General features: G+C 40.2%; 1 protein-coding gene across 6 annotated transcripts in view; it reads right to left on the minus strand.

The window, feature by feature from the left end:
* Positions 1-12,603: 12,603 nt before the first annotated feature.
* The window catches only part of ELOVL7 (ELOVL fatty acid elongase 7), a 75,156-nt gene continuing 71,670 nt past the window's right edge, over positions 12,604-16,089 (minus strand). For all 6 annotated transcript variants that reach the window (XM_004422855.3, XM_087443301.1, XM_087443298.1 and 3 more), the window contains one exon: positions 12,604-16,040. In XM_004422855.3, the coding sequence (XP_004422912.1) occupies positions 15,831-16,040 (210 nt within the window). In that variant the 3' untranslated portion in view covers positions 12,604-15,830. The remainder of the gene's footprint in view (positions 16,041-16,089) is intronic.

The following is a 16,089-nucleotide window of genomic DNA, read 5'->3' on the forward strand; positions in this document are numbered from 1 at the left end:
TGGGGAGCAGCCAAGGCTTGGTGCGTTGTTGACAATCCCGGCTGAGTCCAGCCTTAGAGTCATCTCAGCCCAGGTGCCAGACATGTGGATAAAGACGCCACTAGATGACTTCAGCCCTCAGCCTCTCAAGACATTCCAGCCTTCTGAGTCTTCCCAGCTGAGGCCCCAGACATGTGGGATGTCGCCTCAGCGTGGCTTGATCCTCGGCCGCCGAAGCAGAAAGCGCACACTTAACCACTGCGCCACTGGGCTGGCCCCAAATTGTTTATTTTCTGCAATGCATGCAAGGTTACAATCAATCAAGCTTTGGGAGTTCCACATTGTAAACGTTGTAAAAAAAGTCTGACATCTTAACAACAACATTACTGTGGGCCTGTCTTGGTGCTCTTCTCCTGGAAGGCCGCCCTCAGAATGCAGACGCACAGACCCTTATTTCCTCCACTGCCTCTAAGCACATAAACCACACATTTCTGCCTTATTCTAACACCTTTTTCCTTTTCTTTTTTTTTTTTTTTTTTTTTTTTTTTGTGAGGAGATCAGCCCTGAGCTAACATCCACCAATCCTCCTCTTTTTTTTTTGCTGAGGAAGACGGCCCTGGGCTAACATCTGTGCCCATCTTCCTCCACTTTATATGGGACGCCGCCACAGCATGGCTTGCCAAGCAGTGCGTCGGTGCGCGCCCGGGATCCGAACCTGCGAACCCTGGGCCGCCGCAGCGGAGCGCGCGCACTTAACTGCTTGCGCCACCAGGCCGGCCCCTCCTTTTCTTATTATAAAAATAAAGGAGAAACTGTGAGGGATCAATGTGTTATTCAATCACCAACTAATTAGGAGGAAAGAATTGAAATGTAGCTCTCACAATATCGAAGAATGCCACCATCTGTCTATAAGCCATGGTAATGCTCTGCCCATTTTCTCACTTCATGTATCAGAGTAAAAAGTTACTTATCTAGACAGTCCATGTCTTTTTCTGTATTAGCCCAGATAGTCTTTGATTATAAAAGATTGTCTTATGTATGTTTGCCAACTGGATATATACAGCCATGAAAACGTATCCTCTATAAGGACACATCTGAAAAAATTAATGTATCAAAGAGCATTCTGTAATCTGTTACTAAAATGTTTTAGACTATCAGCTTTTATTCTTCAATTTTACAATCCCTGTGTGTTAAGGGTGTTTCTTAAATTTCAGAGCAAAGTAACTAGAAGTACTTAAATGTATCTATATTGTTTATTTGATAACATAATATCTAAGTTTCCTTTTCTTTTTGGGTGGGAGAAAAACGGATGTTGTTTATTGTTTATTTGACCCTGTCAAAGGGAAAAAAACACATTAGGTAGACTATTACTATGTGATATTAAACAAAAGGAAGCAGCTTCCTTTCAAAAATTAGTTTTTAAAAAATTAGAACTTGGTAATATAAATTGGATGAAATACACTGTGGTTTAAAGAACAAAATGCTTTACAGTAAAAATTATTTCTAGCAATTTGACAATATTTGCTTTTTGAGGTATAAATTCTTAAAAGGGGAAAATACTGTATTTACTAATAAAAATTGTCTCTTTTCTTTTACTTTTCATTCTAAAATGAGAAAATAAAAATTATGCAAGCTAAAACCACAATGAGATATCACCTCACACTTGTTAGAATGACTATTATCAAAAAGACAGCTGACAATTGTTGGCAAGGATGCAGAGAAAAGGGAACCATTGTACACTCTTGGTGGAAATGTAAATTGGTATTGCCATTATGGAAAACAGTATGGAGGTTCCTCAAAAAATTAAAAATAGAACTACCATATGATCTAGCAATCCCACTTCTGGGTATATATCCAAAGGAAATGAAATCAACATCTCAAAGAGATATCTGCACTCCCATATTCATTACAGCATTATTACAATAGCCAAGATATGGAAACAACGTAAGTGTCCATTGATGGATGAATGAATAAAGAAAACATGGTGTGTACATATGCAATGGAATATTATTCAGTCTTAAAAAAAGAAGAAAATCCTGTCATTAGTGACAACATGAATGAACTTGGAGGACATTATGCTGAGTAAAATAAGTCAGACACAGGAAGACAGGTACTGCATGATCTCACTTATATGTGGAATCTAAAATAGTCGAACACATAGAAGTAGAGAGCAGAATGGTGATTGCTAGGGGGTGGAGGGTGGGGTAAATGGGGAGATGTTGGTCAAAGGGTACAAAGTTTCAGCTATGCCAGATGAGTAAGTTCTGGAGATCCAGTGTATAGCTTGGTGACTATAGTTAACAATACTGCATTGTACACTTGATATTCGCTAAGAAGATCTTAAGTGCTCTTACCACAAAAAAAAAAAAAGGAAGAAAATGATAACTATGTGAGCTGATGGATATGTTAATTAGCTTGATTGTGGTAATCATTTCACAATGTATACAAAACAAGTTGCACACCATAAATACATAGAATTCTTATTTGTCAATTAGACCTCAATAAAGCTGAAAAGAAAAGAAAAAAATTATGCAAGCATACAGCAAAGAGTTAGGCAAAGATAAAGTTAATGGTAGTACAGATCTCACAACCTTGAAGTGTTAGAGCCTATTAAGAAATGACAATAAGGACTACAGTACAAAAATGACAATGTGATTATGAATCACAGATAACAAAAGATTCAAAAAAGTAGTAGTTATATTCAGTTTGGAGATTATGTGTCCTGTCCTAGAAGGGAATACCAAGAAGAATCAGCATAATCAGTCCATGGTAGTTAGTAGCAGCCCAGAAAGAAGCAATTGGCACAGTTATTGAAGTGGGGAAGGAGGCCATTAGATATGAAAAACAATCACACCACCACCACCATCACCACCACCACCACCACCACAATCCAACTGCAACAGATGCTCTCTTCCCTCCTGTAGCCAGGAATAGGAAATTAGATGTTACTCCTTTAAAGTAAGTCTGATTTGACTAGGACAAAATATACTGCTGTTTTATGCAAAAGTGCTCTCAAGTGAAAGAAGTAAATGATGGCAAAGGGAATGTGTTGTAAATGAGGAATTGCCATGCTAGGCTTCTTTGCCTGTAGCTAGGAAATGGATTCATAGTCTTAAAATCAGTTTTAAAGCTTCTCTCTTGGCAACTGTGATTCCTCTTAGGATGGGTAGGGGAACTGTGAAATGCATTTATCTTGATTCACTTTGCAAAATGGTACAAGGAAGAAAGCTGGAGAGATATACAGTACATAGGTGGCAAAACTATATGGATAAGTACCATAATGGAAGCAATCAGTCCACATGATACCACAGGGCCATCAACTAACAGAAACCGGAAGAAATTGCACTGAGCTCGGAATCAGTAGTCATAGGCTTGAATGCTGATTCAGAAACTTCCAAGATGTGAGACCCTGGGCAATTTATCTCAATCAAATGGAAAGAATAAGATCAACCTCTCTGTGAGAACTAGATATAATTTTACCTCCATATGTCAGGTCTGATTCTTAGTCCACAAACTCATGACTCTAAGAAATAGAACTACTTCTATTTTTCATAGTCCAACTGAATTTCTAACCCTGACCTTTATTCTTACTGGTTTTATCCTATTTATTTTAACAGATAAAAATATACCCTCAGTTCTGAGCCAGCCCTGATGGCCAACTGGTTGAGTTTGGCATGCTCCACTTCGGTGGCCTGGGTTCAGTTCCTGGGCACAGAACCACACCACCCATCTGTCAGTTGCCATCCTGTGGCTGCGGCTCACATAGAAGAACTAGAAAGACTTACAACTAGAAGAAAACAACTATGTACTGGGGCTTTGGGGAGAAAAAAAAAAGAGAGAGAGAGAGAGAGGAAGATTGGTAACAGATGTTAGCTCAGGGCAAATCTTTCCCAGCAAAAAGAAAAAAAAAAAAAAATATATATATATAGATATATATACATCCTCAGTTCTTTCCACAGTTTTCTCAGGGTATGGGATGGTGGGGAGGGAGTACACCTTTTGTCATCTGATTTAAAGATGGCCCTTGCGATGTCCATTGACCGTCCTTCCCTCATGGATTCAATAGGTCCTTTCTACATTAGGACCAGCTTCGAGGCCCAGAAATCTTTACCAGGCTCTTTTGGGCCCTGTCTGACCAGATGCTCCATGCAGCCGTTTCTCTTGGGGGTAGTGCCACCTCTCCAAAGATACTTTCAGAAGGATGGTGGGGCCGCCCTGTGGCTTAGCGGTTCAGTGCGCGCACTCCGCTGCTGGCAGCCTGGGTTCCATCCGGGCGCACTCCGACACACCGCTTGTCTCGCCATGCTGAGGCCGCGTCCCACATACAGCAACTAGAAGGATGTGCAGCTATGACATACATATGAGATAGTTGTTATCTAATGGGGCTTTGGGGAAAAAAAAGGAGGAGGATTGGCAGTGGATGTTAGCTCAGAGCCGGTCTTCCTCAGCAAAAAGAGGAGAATTAGCATGGATGTTAGCTCAGGGCTGATCTTCCTCACATACACAAAAAAATAGAAGGACGGTGAAGGTTTCCTCTACTCTCAGGAGCCAAAGGTATCTCTCAGCCCCCTCAGATCCATTCTCTGTCTGTCCTTAGGAAATTAAAATACTTGCACTCCCCTGAGGATTACTAAATGTAATCTAGGATGTTTCTGAGGGGAATATGTTGTACATATACTATACATTATTTAACATCACAGCAGGGGTTCGGGCAGCACCCCATGATCAAATGCATTCATCTTTCTGAAGTGAAATATATGAAGTCACTCTATGTGGATGAATAAAAAGGTAAAGAGTCTTTCAGTGCCCGAGTCAGATTTAGCCAGCAAATAAGTGTGCTACAAACTTACAAACTTTAGGTTTCAGGGCCGTCTGAATTTCATAATCATAGGAAAAGATTGTGTATATTTAGTCGAACTCGAGTAAGTTAGATATGGGTATGAGGTAACTCCATTACAGTGCAATAGAAATTCAAAAGAGGAAGGTGTTGCTAAGGGCTCCTGAGATCTGTAAAGATTTCATGGAGGGGAAAGCATTTGAACAAAGATGGGAGAATGTATGGAAATTTGCAAAGATCAGAAAATAAAAGGCACCCCGTGGGAGGAATAAAAAGAGACTCAATTATACCAAACATCATTTGTCCTGAAGAAAGCGCAAACTAAAACAATGAGATAACACTATATACCTATCAGAATGTCTAAAATCAGAAAATATCAAATTTTGGTGAGACTATGAAGCAAGAGGTACTCCCACGCACTGCTGGTGGAAATGCAAAATGGTACAGCCACTTTGGAAGATATTTTGGCAGTTTTTTACAAAGCTAAACATAGTCTTACTATACAATCCAGCAATTGTGCTTCTGCTTTTACCCACCTGATCTGAAAACCTATGTCCACACAAAAACCAGTATGTGAATGTTTATAGCAGCTTTATTCATAATGCCCCCAAGCTAGAAGCAGCCAATATGTCCTTTAATAGGTGAATGGATGAAAAACTGAGATACATCCAGACAATGGAATATTATTGAGCAATAAAAAGGAATGAGCTAGCAAGCCACACAAAGACATGGAGGAATCTTAAATGCATATTTCTAAGTGAAACTGTCTAATCTAAAAAGGCTACATACTGTATGATTCCATTTATACGACATTCTGGAAAAGGTAAAACTATAGAGATGGTAAACAGATCAGTGGAAGCCAGGGGGTTCAGGGTGGGGGAGGGCTGAACTGGTGAAGCACAGAGGATTTTTTAGGGCAATGAAACTATTTTGTATGATACTGGATGGCATATGTATGTATCATATGGATCTGTATCAGACTGGATATGTATGATGGTGGATATATGACACCACGCATCAGTCAAAACTCAAAGAGCTTTATAGCACAGAGTCAACCTTAAAGGATACAAAAATTTTAAAAATCATTTTGAAGGTGAGAGGTTCCCAGGATGGAAGGTAGAAAGACAAAAGAATCTCCTATATTACAAATATATGAAACCACCTCATTGAAGAGGGCGAGGGGGAATGGTGCTGACCTAAGTAATTTTGGAAATGAGTGGAGTCTATAAATGAAAGGCAAAAGGAACTCTAGTTGATAAAGTGGGGTGTGGGTTAACAATTCTAAAACCATTATACATGTATACAAGCATACTAGAATTGAATTGTTAAGTAAATAGATGGCAAATGTTGGGAGCCAGTTTTCTCACTGTTAGAGTTACAGACAAGCAAAGGCCAAAGGCTAGACTGATCCATGTGGTAATGGATTAGAATTGGAGATATCAAAATGAACTCATGTTATCTCAATATAGATACAGATGGTTACATATAAAATATTTATAGATATGTGTATATACACTGGTTGGTATACACGCATTTACTTCATAGCTTTGTTGGCTGAGAGCACTTAGAAGCAATGACATCCCAGTAGCAATGAGCACACCTAGTGCAGCTCTTGATTTCTAATACCATTCTCCAATCAAAGGAACCAGGGCCCCTTGGAGAACTGGCTGATTCTAGGACTGGGGCAGAAAATATGCAAGATGAGCCTGGAGCATTTTGTAGTGCCAGAAAGTAAGGAAGTGGGGATATGTCAAAGTGACACAAGAGCCACCTGGAAGAGCTCTCAATGGCCAAAGCTGAAAGAATTTGAGCCACAAAATAAAGTAGTATTGGATTATAATCCAAAGTATAAAATAGTCATTAATGAGTCCATAGTAATATAAATAAGTGAGCGAATAAACAAATGGGAGAGAATAGGCAATTTACCCATGCAAAAGAATTCCAAATAATTTATGTAGACACTTTGCCCTCCAGGGGGTATCCTTAAGTGTCACTCTGCATAGAGACTCCTTTCCAAAGAATAAAGTATAAAAGGAGAAAAAAAGAGTAACATTACCTCAACCAGGTGATCAAGGTTAATATCAACAGTAAAAAGTCATATTGATAGTATGTACCCTTGCTATGATGTGATAAGAATGATACTTTACCTCTACTGTCTTCCTCCTTTAAAAACTAACAACCCCAGTCTAATCATAAGAAAAACTTCACACAAATTCCCACTGAGGGGCATTCGACAAAATACCTGACCAGTAATCTTCAAAATTCTCAAGCCTATCAAAAACAAGGAAAGTCTGAGAAACTGTTACAGCCAAGAGGAACTGAGGAGACATGACAACTAAATGCAGTATGGTATCCTGGAACAGAAAAAGGATATTAGGTAAAAACTAAGGAAACAAGTATGGACTTTAGTTAACAATAATGTATCAATATTGGCTCAAGATTAACTGTAACCAATGTATCATACTTACATAAAATGTTAATAATAGGGAAAACTGGGGACCAGCCGGTGGCGCAAGCACTCCGCAAGTGCAAGTGGGTGCACTCCGTGTGGCGGCCCGGGGTTTGCCAGTTCAGATCCCAGGTGCGCACCAATACACCGCTTGGCAAGCCATGCTGTGGCGGCGTCCCATATAAAGTAAAGGAAGATGGGCATGGATGTTAACCCAGGGCCAGTCTTCCTCAGCAAAAAGAGGAGGATTGGCAGATGTTCGCTCAGGGCCAATCTTCCTCACACACACAAAAATAATAATAATAGGGGAAACTGGGTATGCATATATGGGAATCATCTGTACTAACTTTGTAATTTTTCTGTAAATCTAAAACTATTCTAAAATAAAGTTTATTTAAAAAAAGAATCTGATTCATGCGCAATCCCAGGTTTTGAGGCTTGTGTTATTTTGCTTTTCTCACTATTGTCACCCACTGTCTTCTTGGACACATACCCCTATTCAGAGCACTTTGTCATCTGGCTAGTCTTCATTCCAAGACTCTTCATCATCTTGAGGCTCTTCAGCATTCACTTGGACAGCCCATCCAACACCATGCCTAACATTTCCTCAATCTGTTCAACTCCGATACCCATCATACGCTTTCTACATTAGCCACTCACTCCCAGGCCATACAGCACTACCTCCACATTTGAATTTCTGACCACAGCCTACCATCCCCCATTATCCCAATTCACCTCCTTCTTCCATTGTCATAGAATCCCTGATTTTAGCTTGATACAGAGTCACCTAGGATAAAGACTACGCTTCCCAGATTTCCTTCTGCTACATATGACCCATCTGACTAAATTCTGGCCAACGATATATTACTTTTGTTGTGTGTCCTTAAATGGAGAGATCAGGTTCTTCTCTTATCCTCTTCCTCCTTCATTCTGGTTGAAATGTGTATGTAATGGCTGCAGTTCCAATATTCCTTTCGGATCATGAGGCAACTATGGGAATGTAAGCCACATACGGCAGAGCCACAAGATAGAAAGTTCCTGGATCTCTGATACTATAGTGCAACCAACCCAGCTTTGACTGCATGTCTCTGGAACTTTATATGAGAAACAACTTCTATCTTGTTTAAGTAACTGTTATTTTGGGTTTTCATCATTCCTAGTTGAACTTACAAATCAGTTCATTCCCTTATCCCATCAACCCTACCTGGAGGAGTAAGATCTCTGAAATCAAACGGATTTGGTTTGACACTCAGCTCTACCACTTAATAACTGCATGATCTTGGGCAATTTACCTAAATGCTATAAGCATCAATTTTCTTATGTGTGTCTCCCTCATTGTACCTATCTCATAGGGATATTGTGAAGATTTCACTGCATCAGACATACAAGGAGCTTAGCAAGCACCACTGTCCTTGGAGAGTCTTACTCTCAGCTCCCATGCTGCATCACTTCATCCACTGTTGCTGGCATTCTCAACATCCTCCCTTCCTTGTCCTGCTGCATCTTCCTTGCAAATCCCCGCCTTGGTCAATGCAAGTCTTCTCCATGCCCACACGGTTATGGGCTAACACAAATACGCAAATTGGGACCACTACAAATGTATGGTCTCCAGTCTCGGCAGGGCCTTGCTGGAAGCTAGGATATATTTGAGATCTGTCTCCGTCCCTGGGCACATCCATTCCCCACTGTGTTTATGCAACTTTTTCACTCTTCTTCTCAAGCCATCTTGAGTAAATAAACATGTTTATACTTCCTCTACTTCAAAAGGAAAACAATTTTTTCCTCAATCTCACATTCCCCTTTACCTACTACCTTTTACCTTCTCTTCTCAACCCAGCTCTTTGAAAGAATAGTCATCACACTACTGCCTGAGGAAGAGATTTGATGGAGGAATGTCCCTCAAACTCAACACGTCCCCAAACAATTCACCTTCTGACCCTCCTTCCCACGCCCTGATCAATCGTCGGCTTGGTCCCGCACTTTCAAAACTGAAACATTGGGTTCACCTCACACGTTTCCCTCAAGCTCATGCCAGGTGTTTCTTTCCTTTTCTGGCCTGGAGTTTTCTTTGGGGCATACGCTCCTCCTCATTTTCTTTCTGACAAACAGTCCCTCATCTTTCATGAGTCAGCTGATACTACCTCCTCTTTCAAGCTTTTTCTGAAGTCCTGCCCCCAGTCTAGGTAGAACTGAACATTTCTGCTTTGTGTCCCTCCATTGTACAGATTAAAAACCACCATTTTAACAGCTGGCACACTTGACGTGCTGCCTGTTTGTCTCCCTCCATCTGAATGTGAATCTCTGTGGGGACTGCTATTATTTGTTTTGTTTTTTATACTCAGTGTCTAGCACAGGACCTGGTACAGAGCAGGTGTTTAACAAATTATTGTTGAATGAACGAATAAGCCGGTAAACGAATGAGCAGAGGAAGAGAATCTGTAACAATAGCAAACACTTATTTGATGCTTCATTCAACTCATATTTATTGAATTCCTGTAATATACTAGCTATCGTTCTAAGCACTTGCAGTGAACAAAACAGACAAAAATGTCTGCCCTTGAGGAGGTTACTTTCTAACGAGGAAGACAGCAATAGACAATATAAATAATCAATAAGTACAGGGTGCAGCACGTTAGAAGGTAACAAGTGCTGTATGGAAGAAAGAATGTGTAAGGTAAAGGGAGATCGGGGTACAGGTAGTGAACAGGGTAGGCAGGGCAGGCCTCATCGAGAAAGTGAGATTTGGGCAAAGACTGGAGGGAAGCGAGGGGTTTGGCCAAGTAGTTACTTGGGGAAGAGCCCCTCAGGCAGAGGCAAAAGCTGAGAATGTGCCTAGCATGGTCCAGTGAACACAAGGAGGCCAGTGTGGCTGGGGCAGAAGGAGCCAAGTGGGAAGTCGTAGGAGATGAGGACAGAGGGGCAATGGCAGGTGGGAGACAGATCATGGAGGGCCTTGCAGACCACTGTAAAGACTTTGGCTTTTTCTCTGGGTGAAACCAGAAGCCACTGGAGGGTTTTGAGTAAAAGAGTGACATGATCTAATTTACGTTAAGTGATGATTTTGGGTGTGATGTAGACAACGCATTGTAGGGAGGTGAGGCAGAAGCAGAGAGTCAGATAGGAAGCTAGTCTGGAAAGCCAGGCAGACACGAGGAGGGCCCAGAGTGGTCAGATTCTGGTTATACTTTAAGGTGAAGCCTTTGATGTTGAGTGAGAGAGAGAGGAATGCAGATGACTCCAAGGTGTTTGGCCTGAACAACTGGAAGGAAGGCACTGTTCTACAAGTCTTCCCTGTACTAACTCATTGAATCCCCACACTAAACTGATGAGGCAAGCAGTGTTACGGTTTCCATTTTCAGTGGGGACACTAAGACACAGAGAGGTTGTCCAGGTCACGTGGCTAGTAAGCGACAGAGCCAGAATCTGACCAGGCAGCCTGGTTCCAGAGTCTATTCTCTCAACCACTACACCAAGCTTCCCTCCATAACAGCACAGTAGGATAAAAAGGTTTTATATTGGGTAAAAATGTGAAAAGACCGAGGATAATTCTATAATATAGGCAAAACTATTTGGGTCTGAAGTAGGATGCTTGGCACAAGAATAAAAAAGAAAGAAAGGAACAGATTCATGGACAAGATAACACAAAGCAGGCAGAAGATACACTGACAAGGATTCGTGCAGTTTTTAAGATAAAAGACAGCAGCTCTGAGCTCACAGCTTTCATGTTCAGATAGTCAGATGCTTATATCATTCCTATTGAAGCTGTAAGTACTAGGCACAGGATGTCTCCTTGTGTAGCCTGGGCAATTTAAACCAATACTCCTTGTACCAAGCTTTCTCCCTTTAGTAACCAAATTGTCCCCTAAATTAACTGAATCCTGTGGACTCTAGAATATATACAAGGTACAGCAACATTTTCTTAATGCTGCAGTTTGAATATAGTCACAAATGCTCTTTTAGATGTTAAGAGTATTGCAGTTGGCAAGGATTGTTGGGTTATAAGTGCATATACAGCCTGACCTGATACCAGCTGTCAATAAAAGCCATAACCACACCCAGTTAGCCACATAAAAGTAAGAGCCCTCTGGTCTTTTCTCTGGTGCAGCCTGGAATAACAGGATGTGTTGTGAGCCTGTTCCATTGTGGTCACATCTGCTGGAAACATCTAGAGAAACTTTTATCCCCATCCCTTCCCCAATTAACACATACCATACGCCACTTGAAGTGGAGAGAACCATAACCCCTGCTCTCTTGGGCTAGGGACCCACCTTCTTTTCCTCCCCACTCAAATCTGCTGAGTCTGTATTCTTTGTGCATAGATTTCATATTTTTACCAGTTACTACAAAGGGCTTTTAAATACATTATTTCATATAAGCCACACAACAATGTACACAAGGACAACTTGTACTAGTATTCTCACTTTATAGATGAAGAAACAGAAGCTGAGAGAAGTTAACTGGCTTGTTCAAAGTCACTTGGCATCTAACATCCATGCCTCACAGATTCAGATACAGCACACTTCCCACACCACAACACTGCTTCTCTGAACCCTGCAACACATCCCATCCTTGGTCAATCAGTTGCCAGATTCCACTCTCCCATCCTAAGCTCTCTCACATCAGCCTCTTTCTTTCTAGTCAAACACTCTGGCTCTCTTCATCTCACCCTTAAACAAATTACCCCTTTAGTGTCTCATGCCTCCACCCCACCCCACCAGATGACTCGTAAGGTACCATTTTGATCATACCTCTCCTCTCTCAAAAACCTTTAAATGCTCCCATTTGCTTGAAGAATCAAGCCCAGATGCTGTGGCAGCATGTCCCCAAAGTCAGAGTCCCCCTCCCTTTCTGGCCTCATCTCTCTGTATCTCCTACAGGAAGCCTCACTCTAATCTGGTCTATTAGCCATTCCCTAAACTTTCCTAATGCTTTTCTTCCCCTGGCCCTTGATTTATTATTTTTTTTCACTTACCCACTTACCCTTGCCCACTAACCCACTACCATTTTGAAATTCTGCACATCTTAAACATATAAGTCAAATGTAAATTCCTTCATAGAGCCTTCCCTGCTCGCTAAGTGACAGGACTTTCACTCCTATGGCACCTAGCACGTACTGCCCTGTAACATAATTTCCTCTGCCAGTCTGTAAGCTCCAGGAGGTCCCAACTATGTTGTAGGCATCTCTGTATCATTCTAATGTCTACACAGGGCTCTGAACACAGCAAGTATACAACACATGTATAAAATGCTTTGGTTCAATGAGTATTCGGGTTAAAAACCACCCACCCATGCAAACATATGCAGTTAGATTCCAAAATGAAAGATACACACACATATATACATGTAATACCACAAATTTATTATAACACACACACACACAAAACCCAAACTTTGATGCTATCCATGGAATTTTCCAGTCTTTAAACACTTAACAGAAATAAAGGATAATTGAGGAAATGTAACCTCATAATTTTATAATTTATATAACAATGTAGTCTATTCAATTAAGAATTCACTCAGTCAAGACTGTAAAATGGCAATGTCCCATATATTTAAAATTTTGCATTTGTATTTATTTATAATATAGATATAGATTCTCAAGGATTCATAGAGTTTTATGCCATAAACCAGACTTTGTAACTGGGCTCTTTATTTGTTAGGATAGCAAGCCTAAAGGCAATAAAGTCCTGAAGAGGGGGATGAAACCCTAATAGAAACTCCATGTGATCCACAGAGCCCTTTAATAAAACATTGCCCATACAAACCCTACATCCAGTGATATTCATTTTGATCTACTGATGTTTATATGGAGGATGCTTCTGCTTGCTGTGATTTCTTTTCATGTAACATTCTAGCTCTCCACTTCTATTCATAAATTTAGAATTATGTAACATGTTGCTGTTAACTCATTGGCAAGTCAAACATTTTAAAGACTACAGGGAGGTTAGGAGAGGTCGTACAATGCAGGCCAGAAAGTATGCAAGAAAAGCAATCCAACTCTTTTGTTTTATCTTCTTTTATTTTTGCTTCATTTTGGTCTTTACCTTACTTTGGAAATCTTTGGGATTTGTGTGTATGTATAACACCTCCTACTATACCTTCTCATTTTAGCACAGGTTGGGTTTGAAAAGCCAAAACAGGAAAACACTTAAGGCACCCTGAGACCCTCAGAGACATAAACTAGAGCTGCTGTTTCTTTTTAGCTCTACTCTCCAGTTCTTTATTCTTTATTTAGAAAAATATGTAATTTTCCCCGTTTATCAACTCTCATCTTCTCATATTGTAAGCAAGCAAAATCACTAAAGGTCACTTAAAGGCAAATAACCTTATGCATCTGGTAAGTGTGAAGAGAAAAGGCCACGGTATAGATTAATGGATTAGGAGAGACACAGAACTACAGGAGTTGATGGTGACTGAAAACTCAGGCTTTGTTGTACAGTAAGTATCACTGTGTGTAACACAGTAACTAGAGCCCGTCAGTATTAATTGTTTAAAGTCATACGAGCAAAAGCAGTTCTTCAAAATCGAGTATAAATAGAACAAGAAAAAAGATGCACTAAGGAAAAATTCAGACATGTCCAAATATTGCTGTTTCTTGAATAAAATTCTATTGACCAGTAGTTTGGGTTCTCCAACAAGAAAATGTGAGAGCAAGAGAATTTTAGAAAGTAGCAATTCTAAAGAAACAAAATCTATGCAAAATGAGTTTCAGTCCTTCAATGTAGTATAGTTTATAAGTTCAAAAAAAAGAAATCCAGGCTGTTAATTAATTTATAATTCTGGAAAATATTTCTTCATGCAGTATATCTATAACAATAACTATTATGTAGTCTCTCTCTCTCTCTCTCTATTGAGAGAGACCCTTATATAACCAAATCTTCCCTGGACAATCTCTGTGTCACCATTTGCCTCCAGTTGCTTCACAAGCCACTTGAACCCATCTTTGGAAACTGTATGATGGGTGGTCAAAAATCCTTCATGAGGGGCCGGCCCAGTGGTGTAGCAGTTAAGTGCGCAAGCTCCGCTTTGGCACACACACAAAAAAATCATTCATGATCTAAGGGTATCTGTAGTATGCTAATGATATGAACATTTACACATCTAACCAATGTATCCTTTTTTTTTTTTTGAAAATCAATGTTATTTTATTAATTATACTCTTTTTTATTTTGGTGAGGAAGATTAGCCCTGAGCTAAACTCCGTTACTAATCTTCCTCTTTTTGCTGAGGAAGATTAGCCCTGAGCTAACAGCTGTGCCTATCTTCCTCTATTTTTTGTACGTGGGATGCCACCACAGCATGGCTTGATGAGCAGTGTGTAGGTCTGCGCCCGGGATCCAAACTGGCGAACCACAGGCCACCAAAGTGGAGCACACAAACTTAACCACAAACTGGGCCAGCCCCTAACCAATGTATCTTTAACCAAGATAATCCTTTAAACCATGACAATATGAGAAAGTGACATTATAATACAATTGACAACAGATTTTTCCCACTGAACTACAGGGTACTTTTTCCATTGACAAATTCACCTCTTCCCAGAAACATACAAAGTTAATTGCAAAACAGTAATAGCAAAGTGTTCATTAAGCCATTAGAACAAATCACCTTGTTTTCAAAATATTAATTTAACCTTCGTGTCAGGTGCATTGATATACTAACTGAAAGGATTTTTACTTTTGAACAGTTTATACAACAAAAGCGTTGTGAGTTAGTCTTACCAGCAAAACTGCTGGCTACTCAAGAGATCCATTAAAAATTATTGTTAGTGATTTTTTTTTTTTTTGGTGAGGAAGATTAGGCCTGAGCTAACATCTGTTGCCAATCCTCCTCTTTTGCTGAAGAAGATTGGCCGTAGGCTAACATCTGTGTCCATCTTCCTCTACTTTATATGTGGGACACCTGCCACAGCATGGCTTGATAATCGGCGCATAGGTCCGCGCCCAGGATCTGAATCTGCAAACCCCAGGCTGCCTAAGTGGAGCGCATGAACTTAACCACTGCACCACTGGGCCAGCCCCACTGTTAGTGATTTTAAATGACAACTTACCAAAAATTCACTGGACTGTTCCCTGTGTTAGCTCTTTAGAATGGGAATTTAACTCAAGAATAAATATAGTGTTTTCTGAATATAGTCAACAAGCAACCAAGCCAGATACCACGTTACAGGTTTCCAGACCTGGCAGAAGGAATCTATTGTACGGCATGGATCTCTGTCCGTGCTCAAAATATCAAATGATATTTTTCATCTATACCGGACTTCTTTGAAAAGTACTGTACTGTTTCATATCCTCCTTTCATTGTAACAAAATGTATTAAATAAAACCTTTAGATTAGGTTTAAAAGCAGCTGAAAACCTGGCTGCTTCAGGCTCTAATTATCAGAAGACTCTGTTATCTGGGAGCTTTGGGCTCTCAAATATCAGAAACCCCAATAACTTATCATAAAAATACAAGCTCTTGGTTTTGAAAAATATACAAAATGCACTACACATGGAAATATCTCTTGATTGTCAAGGAAGACAAGATAGCAGTCTCATCTATCGATTCATGCTGTGCTTGAATTTCAGTGATCTTTGTTTTTGCAGATTCCATTTTTCACAGTTTTGGGCAGCCTCTGACCTTTGGTGTAAGCGTGGTACCAAAAATGGAGAAAGAGCAGCAGAAAGATGCAACCATAAATCAAAATCACGTACACAAAGACTGGAAACTGGTACTTGCAGTCCTCCAGGAACAAGAACTGTCCCACGTGGATGGTGACAATAATGAACTGGACCTAACAGGTGAAAGAGTGAAAAATATCGCTCAGACATGAAGAGTCACAA

The sequence above is a fragment of the Ceratotherium simum genome, chromosome 18 (genome assembly GCF_057802395.1).
Source record: "Ceratotherium simum simum isolate JZ-2026a chromosome 18, ASM5780239v1, whole genome shotgun sequence".
Taxonomy (NCBI): Eukaryota; Metazoa; Chordata; class Mammalia; order Perissodactyla; family Rhinocerotidae; genus Ceratotherium; species Ceratotherium simum.